This window comes from Octodon degus, unplaced genomic scaffold (genome assembly GCF_000260255.1).
Source record: "Octodon degus isolate 3935 unplaced genomic scaffold, OctDeg1.0 scaffold00264, whole genome shotgun sequence".
In the NCBI taxonomy this organism is placed as follows: Eukaryota; Metazoa; Chordata; class Mammalia; order Rodentia; family Octodontidae; genus Octodon; species Octodon degus.
In genome coordinates, this window is record NW_004524840.1 from 165,797 (window position 1) to 176,537 (window position 10,741).

The following is a 10,741-nucleotide window of genomic DNA, read 5'->3' on the forward strand; positions in this document are numbered from 1 at the left end:
TCTTCTACTGAGCCATCTCCCTGTCCCCTTGCTATGTCTTAATAGTCATAAATATCTAAACTTGATGAGAGGACCATCTCAGGGAAGACAACTTATAAATCTTCATTACATTTTGTGTTTTGGTGTACATCTGAGAGCTGTTTATTTGTACAAGCATTATTTTACTAGCCTGATGTACAATGACTGAAAAAGTTTCATAGTTTAGTTCTGCCAAAAGTAATGCATATAGCATCTCTTCCTTTGGGCAGCTTGTAAGAGTGTGAGATTTTTATCCACAACTCTTAGTGGCCACAGAACTCTTTAACACTAGACACACATAAAACTAGTTGGGGCTGCCTATATGGTGGCAGCCCAGAAACACCTTGTATTACCAGGACAAGTGACAGGGCTAGCACGAGGCGGGCAGCAGGGAAGAAGACTTACAACACAGGCACTGTGCTGATTCTATTTGTTTACCTGCTTCAGGTTCCTGAGTGCTGGGACTACAGGCGTGCACCACCATGCTGGGCATCCTTCTGACTTCTATGTGGTATTATATGCTGTATTTTAGAGCAATGGGTGTGTAAGTTGCTTCCAATTAACATAAACAACGTACTGTCTCACTTCAACTCCACCTATGACTCTTCAGAGAATATTCAGGACATAGTAGCAGTTAGAGAATTAGAGATCCATGGTTAACAAATGTTTTTGGAGTTTATTTAGGAAGACCTCAAAAATCAGGCAGTATTATTTGATTGTAGGTCAATTTACCAAATATAAATTTACAGAAGCCATTTCCAGAGTAAAAAGTTTGTCAAAAGCCAATTTGCCAAAACCAGGTTCTCAAAATTACCAATTTGATGAACTGGTGAGCCCTGTTTTGTTTCATTTTTTAAAGTTCTCCTCCTTTTGTACCTCAGCTGGACAAACCCAGGAACAAAGGAGTAAAGCAACTGCTAGTAATAAGCACAGACATTTAAACAAAGCTGGTTTTATTTTATAATAAAATAGTGAAACTCTGTAGACCCTGTACTAAATACATTTAAAAAAACAAAAATTTCTATGACAAATTAAAGACTATAATTTAAAACTCAGTTCTGCTTTCAATCATGACTTATTTTTTACAGTTTCATTGAAACTATCATATTTTCACATTTTCCTTTTTCCTCCTACCATTCTGGAATGGAATTAAAATAAAATCAAACTTCCAATAAAAAGTGGGGGAAAAAATCAAGCGGCCAAAAGTGACAAAGTACATTCATCCACTGTTCCTCAGTCATTGTCCTTCCACACCAAAGAACATCTGGAAAACATCCCCACATCCTTTGGTATTCAGGAAGTGATACAGCTGACCGAAGTCCATGCGGTTTCCTCTGCCTCCACTGACACTGAACACTTTTTCCTCAAAAGTGGAAAACTTCCTTTGCCTTTCCATTTCATCATCTCTACCATCAAAAGGAATGTCTTCTCGATGGCGAATCAGAATCCTCTTCCAATTCAGTTTTCGGAGTCTAAAAAGAAATTTTCAAAGCACAAATCTTCAAAATGGGTCGTGTATTCTAAAGCACTCAAAATAGCAGTTATGACACAAAATCTAGCAATGCCTTTTTCTGTAAGTCAAAAAGTCTACTTTTATCTCAGAAGGGTTTATTTTAATCAAGTATGAGTCTAGTCATGACCTCACCTTCAGACTCATTTACTGCAATTACTACTATCTGCTATGAGTATTGCAGAAATGTGAAAATTGATAATTTTCAAGCTACTTAACGAAATTCTCAAAATTTTTTATGACATCAGACGAGAAATGGGAAGACTACCAGCAAGTCTAATGCTTCCAGAAAGTTCCTACTTAATAAAGCATAAGTTTAAAATATCAGTAAATGAGAGAAGAATCAGATCCATGGAAATGAATGAGATTTTAGCTTCCTGGGCAGACTGCAATGACTTCAACAAATATTTAGAGACTGTCTCCTACGAGTAGCATGTCTGGTGAGGGAAGTCATGCTAATGACTATATATATATATGATTTCTGCCTTGCACACTACTCACTGACTCAAGACTGAATTCCTATGGAGATAACACCCTGTGGGACATACATATTTTTACATCTCTAGTATCTTCTTGTCTTATGGTTACTGACATGATACATAAAATATGTGAAAGCAAACCTTGACCAGAATTCTTCACAGGCACTTTGTGCACCTTCCACACAAACCACACCAGGTTTCCCAGGCATGCTAAACCCAGACAGGGAAAGCTCTTTGGCCCACTCTAGGATATTCTTTCTCTTCCATTTACTGTAGATGTGATGGCTATAGATCCAGAGCCTTGTAAGAATAAGATCGACTGGCTGGACTGTATTTTCTGAGGGGGAAGATAGGGCATCTCTGCTGACATAGCCAGAAGCGTGTTCTCTCACCCACTCTGTGGCATTCAATATACAGACATCTCCAAGACAATTCTTCTCCAAGTAAGCAGTCAGATCTATGTTCAGCTGAGACTGCTGTAATCTACTTAACAGTGCTGATCTGATTGAATGGAAAGAAAAGACATATCAATTTTCTTGGATAATAAAACAAACACAATTGCTTTTGATCAGTGACTAATTTTGGCCTCTGAAATTGGTTAGAACTTCTGTAACATACCTTACAGTAATTTCAGGAAGGACTTCAGGATATTTAAAGGGAAGAATGCAGGCCACAGAAAACATCACCTGATTTGAAAAAGGAAGATGAAGGAAAACAGAAGAAAGATGTTGTAAGTGCTTATAAGTCTTGATATGTTTTAAGTCTTCCAAAAACAAAACTGAGTTACCATTACTTCCTCAGATATGTGCAGGTTCATATTGATTGTAAAGTAGACTTTTGAAGATCTCCCTTCCATGGTCCTCTTCTCAATACAATCTTTCAGCTCTGCTACAGCCAGCTGGTCATTGACTATAAGCTCACTTTCACCAGGGAACATACTGGCCAGTAGTTCTAACTCTGAAAGTTGGGCCTCAGCCTGCTCTACTGCAGTCATTTTTTGATATCTGTAAGTTTCTAAAGAGGTAAGGATAAGAGAAACAATTTATATGCAGAATCCTGGGAGAATTCAATAGATCAACATGAGTACTTAGTAAAAAGGTACATGATTTTGTCATTAAATTGCAAAATTTAGCCAGCCACAGTGGCACATGCCTGTAATCCCAGCCCTAAGGAGGTTGAGGCAGGAGGATTGCTAAATTTGAGGCCAGCCTGGACTACATACATTTTTTTTTTTTTGGCAGAACCGGGGATTGAACTCAGGCCCTTGCGCTTGCCAGGGAAGCGCTTATTCCACTGAGCCATCTCCCCAGCCCCCATACATTTTTTTTTGAACCAGGGATTGAACTCAGGCCCTTGCGCTTGCCAGGGAAGTGCTTATTCCACTGAGCCATCTCCCCAACCCTAGACTACATACATTGAATTACATAGGGAAACCCTGTCTGAGAGAGAGGAGAGAGAAAAAGTTAGTATAGTCAAGTTTTGGGTTGTTTTTTTTTCCTGTATTTTCAAATTTAACATGCTAACAATTAAAAATATGGAACAGTCCAGTGAACAACTCTAATACACTAAATTGCTCTATCTAGATAGTTCATCTGACATTTTCACCTATGACAATGAACATTTCCATTGAAATAAAAATCATGTGCTCAAAGAGCTCTTGGCACTGGTCTTGGAGAATGCACAGAAGGAAGAGACGAAGGCTGGAGCACATCTTCACTGCTTCTTCCCTGCAGTGGCAGGACTCTGACTTCGCAGGCGGCCACTGGTCCCTGGCTTCAGCAATTCTTTTGGGCCAGGGAAAGTAGCTTTCTTTGAATTTGGTCACCTCTCTGAGAAGGGCCCTTTTATTAAAAGTCTCTTCAATGTTTCAAAGCTGAGTGTTTGTCTATTTCTTGCCAATCCATGCCTACTCCTCCCCTGACTCTTGCCTATGACGTTGCTCAACCCTCGCTGCACACTGTCAGCACAACAATCTCATGCATCGCCCCAGCAGAGGTAGGCGAAGCAGCACCGACTGTTAGGATGAAGGAGCTCAAGGAGCTGGTGGTCAGGCAGTGAAGCTGGCTGGGAAGAAGGCAGGGGGCAGGGGAGATTCCCATGAGGCAGGCAAGTGGGCTCTCTGACAGCTATTAGTGGATTCACCCTATCCTAACATACCAGTTTTACACATTCAGTGGCACAAAATTCCAGCACATGGAGAATGGAGCTATCATCAGCTCTTTTTCTTTTTTGGTACAAGGGATCAAACTCAGAACTGTGTGCTTTCCAGGAAGGCACTCATGCCACTGAGCTATCTCCCCAGCCCAATCAAGCTCTTTAGAGGCATGTCTTTCACTTCATTCAGCCTTACTGGGTTTCATACAATATAGTTAAATCATTTCTTTAATAACAGGAAATGGTACTGTCTAATAATTTAGCTAGTTTGTTAGTGAAACTTCAGAAGACTTTCTGAGACAGGGTCTCACTATGTAGCCCAGGCTGCCAGGCTGAGTTTGAAGGCAAGATCCTCTTGTTTCTGCCTCCTTAGTGCTGGGATTCATGTTTGTGCTATCAGTCACAACTTTTTAAATTAAATAGGGGGTGGGGGAGATGGCTTAGTAGAATAAGCACTTGCCTGGCAAGTGCAAGGGCCTGAGTTCAATCCCTGGTTCTGGAGAGAGAGAGAGAGAGAGAGAGAGAGAGAGAGAGAGAGAGAAATAGTTTTTTGTTTTTGAGACAGGCTCTCACTATCTAGTTCAGGTTGTCCTTGAACTCACTATGTAGCCTGGGCTTACTTCAAACTTAGGGCAATTCTCCTGCCTAAGCCTCCCAAGTGCTAATACTATAAGCATGTCCTACCCCACCAGACTGGTGGTCACAATATTCATGGTTAGTGTCCTAAATGGGCTAGTGTAGGGGATTGCCAACTGGTGGTCAACTCGTTAGACCCAGCTGAACTGTACTAGCATGGTGCTGAGTGTGGGAGGCCCAGCTCAGGATTGTTGTGGCAGCATGAGAGGCAGAACTAGAGAAGACGGAGGCTCTTAGGAAAGCTGTTGGGCGCTGTCAGAAACTGTAAGGAGCTGTTGGTGTCTTCTGGAAGCTTATCATGCTAGCTTTCTTGGTGAACTTGGTTGTTCTCGCTGGAGGAGCTGGGGACCTCGTTGTCACTGAGAATGACTATGGTTCACTTTGTGGGAGCTCTGATCCTCACCTTGAGCATCATTTCCTGGCTCCGGAGGGGAAAATGGTGCACTGCTCAGTCTCATGGAAAAGCTTGTCATGTTGGCTTTCCTGATGGGAACTCAGCTTTTCCTACCAGAGGAGCTTGGGACCTCACTTGTTGAGGATGACTGTAGTACTTTTTGGAGCAGCTCTGCTTCTTACCTAGAGTGATGCTTCCAGGTCCAGTTCAGATCTCTCAGCCTACTTGCACAGACATTTCATCTCACTTGCACAGACTTCCTAGCTTCCACCACTGACCTCTGGGCCTTCTCTGCACAAGTCCGTAAACGGCCTGCATGAGAAACTGTTGTGGGCTCTCGGCCTCCAGGTGGACTCTGGGAGGCATTGTTAGGAGCTCTATGATCCAGGCCCTCAGCTAGATTCTTTGGTTTTCAGGGTGTAGACAGACTTCCTGTACTCTTTGTATATGATTCTTTGGGTGATTCATCATAACAATCTTTTTAAACATTTTTTTAATATAATTTGGTTGTTACTGGGTCTCACTCTGCAGCTTGGGCTCACAGTGATCCTCCTGTTTTTCAGCCTCCCCAGCACTGAGATTACAGGCATACACCACTACATCTGGAATATGTGGCTGGCTTAGCCTATAACATAAACTTATAAAATGTGTCCTGTATTGTATTGTTTCCCCTTGCAAAATCCCAAACTATGACAGCTAATATAGCCATATTCCATATTTTTTTATATGTGCCTTCTCAGAATCCTTACTGTTAGATTCCAATATGCTCTGTTAAGTTCTAATAGGGAGGTTTAGTAGGTTTGATAACTATACCAAACTTATCTGATCCAAGAACATTTTTTTCTAGGTGAGTTGATACAACTTTCTTTTCCACAGAACAGATCAGAGTTCTCTGCTTTACCACTTAGCCAGCAGAACTTCAGTAGTTTAAATATCACCATTGTTATGCTGAATGTTCATCTAAACAACCAGTAGAACACAAATATCCTTCCTTCCTTTAAACTACATTTTCTTTAGTAACCAGTAATTTCACATTATTTCATATCCCACTATTTTCACTTGATATTGGAATTTAAGTATTTGCTGCTATTAAAATCCTGCACACATAAACACAGAACCACTCATAAATATTTAAAATTCCTGGACTTATTTGAATTTCTTTCTTTCGTGTTCTTTTTCTTTTCTTTTCTTTTCTTTTTTTTTGCAGAACCGGGGATTAAACTCAGGCCCTTGAGCTTGCCAGTGAAGCGCTTATTCCACTGAGCCATATCCCTGGCCCTAGTGTGTGTGTGTGTGTGTGTGTGTGTGTGTGTTTTTTTAATTTTATTTTTTATTTTTTAAATTTGAATTTCATAAATATCTTCTTTAGGCTTTTTTAGAGCACAGGAATTTGAAAACAATTCACTAGGTGGTTATTAGAGAAAGATGATTTACTGTTCTTACTTTAGTGGTTCAAAGTATGGACTCTTTCGTCATATTGCCAAAGTACAACTCCTGGCTCTGCTACTCATCAACTGTATGACCTCTGACAAGTGACTTCATTTGTCAAAGCCTCACTTTTCCCATTTCCAAAGTGGGAATGATAAGAGTTGCTGTGAGGATAAAATGAGAATGTGTGAAAAGTGCTTAAAAGAGTGACTGGAAATAGAGTAAGAGGTATAAGAATGCTTGTCACTATTATTATTGGTCATTCATTTAATAAGTGTTCCTTAAATAAGTGTTCCTTACCTATTATATGGTAAGCCTTGTCTTTGGCCCTAAGAATATAATAATGAATAAAACTATACAAAAACTGTCTGGTGTTACAGAGGTTTAATCTAGTGGGAGGAAACCATAATATCTAAAAAGCAAATATATCCAGATGTGGTAACACACAGCTGTAATCTCAGCATTTGGGAGGCTAAAGGTAGGAGGATCACTGTGAGTTCAAGGCCACCCTGGGCTATATAATGTGTTCACAGCCAGCCTATATAGTGAAATATTGTCTCAAAAGCAAAAATTGCTTTTTAAAAAAGAACAAAAACAAACAAACAAAAAAACAAATATATATGCCCAATGAATACTTCAACAAGACAGGCAAGTAGTGCATGGTAAAACACACCTGTAGCCAGGGTACTAGCTCAGCAGCTTAAATGCCTGCCTGGTAAGTGCAAGAGAGTTCAATCCCCAGTAAATAATGATAATAATAATAATAATAATAATAATAGTAAGATAAAGTTTTAAAAATTAGCAAGAGAGATAGTTCAGCCGCATATACTCCTGCCTGGCAAAAAGCACAAAGCGCAAGGTCCTGAGTTCAATCTCTGGTACAAAAAAAAAAAAAAAAAAGGTGAAACACACCTGTAATCTCAGCACTCTGGGCTGATTGCAAGTTTGAGTCTAGACTGGGCAACTTACTGATTTAGCAAGACCCTATCTCAAATAAAGAAAAAAGAAATTTAAAATTTTTTAAAAAGACAAATTAGGATGATAATGAGCATGTGGGGTAGATTTTCCTGACAGGATAGAAAAAAGAGAATGTGTGAAAGAGACTTAGAGGAATCAAAAAGGACACCAGGTACAGACCTAGGCAGTATTCTAAGAAGCAAAGAGCAAGTTCAAAGGCTGGAGGAGGAGGGTGCTGGAGGAGGTTGCTGAGGAAATACGAGGTAGTGTATGAAAAAACCTATGCCTGCTACTACAGAGAACAGCACTGGAGAAAACAGGGAGAGCAGAGAAGTACTGCAGGAACCTGGGTGGAGATAACGGTAGCCTGGCTTAAGGCAGTGATGGAAGACTGGAATGGCAATGAGAGGCTCTGGCCATAGGAGAATGTAGAGGCAACACGATTTACTGATGAACTACCCAAAGAGAGTAGGACTGACTCCACAGGTTAAGCTACTAGAAAGATGAATTTGCCATTTATTTAGATGAGTATGATGGTGGAAATCTGAAGCTGGTTTTCAATACATTAATGAAGTGCCTATTAAGACAACTGTTAGTCAGGGAGGTCCAGCAGGTAGATATATAATCAAGGGGCTTACCAGAGATTATCAGCTGGAGCCACACTTTTGGACGTCATCAACACTTAAACCCATGCATACAACTTTCCTTGTTTAAACTGATCCACGGAGTGAGTGAAGTTGGGAGAGGCTTCTATGTGAATTTAGTGTCTAGAGGATGATTTGGAACACAGGACACAGCGATCTATACACGGACAACTGCGTAAGAAATATAGTAAGTCATTTACTGCTTAATTATTTTCCCTGATGGCATTAATTCCCTCAAAAATCCTTTAAGAGAATGTCTGGATTCAAGATTTCAGTTATTGGTGTAAAACTTTACTTTCATGAGTTGAATCATTTCTTCTCGCAATTTTTCTATTTCTTGCTGTTTGTTGTTTTTTCTTTTTAAACAAACCCAGACCTCCTCCCGACTCCCCAAGAACAACCCACTCCAAAAAATTGCCCTACACGCAGGCGCTGTACATCTGACACCTAATTGGGCCCGCGAACTTCCGTAGGCGGGACCAAGAATCGCCAAGACGGTTTTGACCAATCAACGGACGTACAGCGCAAAGGAAGGCGGTACCATTGTACGGCCACAGCTTGGATAGTGCTGGGCCCTCTTCGGGACTAGAGATTCCCAGCACAGTTACTATCGGTGTCCATGGAAAACTCACCTACCGCCGTGGGTGCCTCACTGCTGTTAACCCGGGCTTCCTTGATACAAGGCTCTTGAGATAAAATTCTAGATCATGGGTTTCGAAGCTTATTTAAACCATTCCCTTACGGCGGACTAGGAGAAGTGAGAGAGTCATTCCAGCTGGCGCATGCGCGCGAGTCCCGGAAACCGGAAGTGGACTGACCTCTTGGTCCTCGGACTCCTTGCGGTGTTTTCCTGAGACTTTCACCCCGAGTTTGTTATTCGCTCTCTGCGGCCCGGTGGCAGTACTCTTCCTCGCACGTTACTTTTCCAGCTAACATCGTTGTCATTTTCCTGCTGCTTCTGCTGTTGGAGACACTGTTTAGTGGGTGAACGTTGGCCCATTCAAGTAACATTGAAGGCCTGCATGCTTTCAGATCAGTGTAGGGAGGTAGTGATGGGGAGACGGCTAATCCAAATTGTGCATTTTTGACACGGCCTCGCACCTATTGATTCTCCTTGGGCGTGAACCACAGCGTAGCAGGGCATTAGGGATGTGTGAGTGTGGACAGAGAAGATGGCCTTGGAGGCCTCAGGTGTTGGCCAGTGACCAAGCTGTGAGGACCATGTGAACTATATGTAGTACATTTTTGTTTGAGATGGTCTTGCTATATAGTTTAGCTCTGCCCAGGCTGGGCTTCTAATTTGTGAAGAGCCACCTGCCTCAGCCTCCCTAGTGATGGGATTACAGGAATGTGCCACTACGCCTGGAGAAATGGTAATTTTATCTGACTTAGAACTTCATGTTAGAATCATACAGTAGATAGAATTGTGTCAGGCTTTCAATATATCATAAAATTAATATTTTTGTGTTACTCAGTTTTTTTTTTTTTTTTTTTGATTGCTCAGTTCCATATGTGATAGTTAATGAATTTTTGTCAGTTTGAGTAAGAAATGCCCAAGTAGATTGGCTTAGCATCTTTTTGGGTGTAAAGAGTCACCCGAGGCAGGACTGTTGCTAGAATGTTATAAAAGGATTGATTTCTGTTTCTTCGGAGAAGGTCCAGTCTTCACCATGGGTGCTGTCTTGTGTCTTCCACCACAGACTCCTGAGCCTTCTAGTGTAGACCCTTCTGCCTCTGATAAGGACTCATTATAGGGCACTACAGTGAATTCCAGGCCTTCAACAGATCCTTCAGATCTCCAGCTCACAGGCAGATATTTTGCACTCTCCCACACCTGCCCTGGTAGCTGGCCACTGTAAACCAATCTTGTAAATCCTCCTCCTACTCCTCGTCCTCCTCCTCCTCCCTCTCCCCCTCCCCCTCTTCCTCCCTCCTGTTTAGTGCAGCATCTACAGGTTCTACAGGGTCTCACTACACAGATCCGACTTGTAGTGATTCTCCTGCTTTCAGTTTCCCAAACGCTGGGATTAAAGGTGTGTGCCACCACGCCCAGTCTCAATGTCATCTCAGCACACCCTGGGGGTGAGGCAGGGATCAAACCTCTGATCCCTGTGTCTGCCTAAACAGGCGCTTTAATCCGCTGAGCTATCTGGCAGCTCAGCAGATTAAAGCATCTGTTTAGCAGACACAAGGGCCCAGAGGTGGATTGCCAGGCCTGCAGTGCGGCCCAGCCCCCAGGGTGCGCTGAGATGGCCATTGAGACTGGGTGTGGTGGTGCGCCTGTAATCCCTGCACTTGGGAGGCTGTAAACAGGGAAATCACTATGAGTCCGATCTATGCAGTGAGACCCTGTAGACCCTGTTGTACCCTGTCCTAAATACAAATAAATAAATGTTTCTTTAGTAAACACAGACATGTCAAAAATACCATGACAAAAATGTGTAATACTACTTTTTCCATTCTTGATGGAAACCTAGGTTGTTTCCATTATTTTGGTCTTTTATAAACATTCTCGCATAGC

The 10,741-nt window shown here is 41.8% G+C and overlaps 1 protein-coding gene across 3 annotated transcripts; it reads right to left on the reverse strand.

Moving 5' to 3' along the window:
• Positions 1-745: 745 nt before the first annotated feature.
• On the reverse strand, positions 746-9,453 carry Rwdd2b (RWD domain containing 2B). 3 transcript variants are annotated; one of them, XM_023706580.1, is made up of 7 exons: positions 8,853-9,453; positions 8,215-8,391; positions 4,622-4,657; positions 2,795-3,021; positions 2,626-2,693; positions 2,149-2,508; positions 746-1,490 (listed from the first exon to the last, which is right to left on the reverse strand). In XM_023706580.1, exons 4-7 carry the CDS (start codon positions 2,999-3,001, stop codon positions 1,256-1,258), a joined length of 870 nt encoding a protein of 289 aa, XP_023562348.1. In that variant the 5' UTR covers positions 3,002-3,021; positions 4,622-4,657; positions 8,215-8,391; positions 8,853-9,453; the 3' UTR covers positions 746-1,255. The 3 variants fall into 3 exon arrangements, with proteins under 3 accessions (XP_023562348.1, XP_004646353.1, XP_023562347.1); XM_004646296.2 differs by lacking the exon at positions 4,622-4,657 and having other exon boundaries at positions 2,795-3,011; XM_023706579.1 differs by lacking the exon at positions 4,622-4,657 and having other exon boundaries at positions 747-1,490.
• Positions 9,454-10,741: the final 1,288 nt, after the last annotated feature.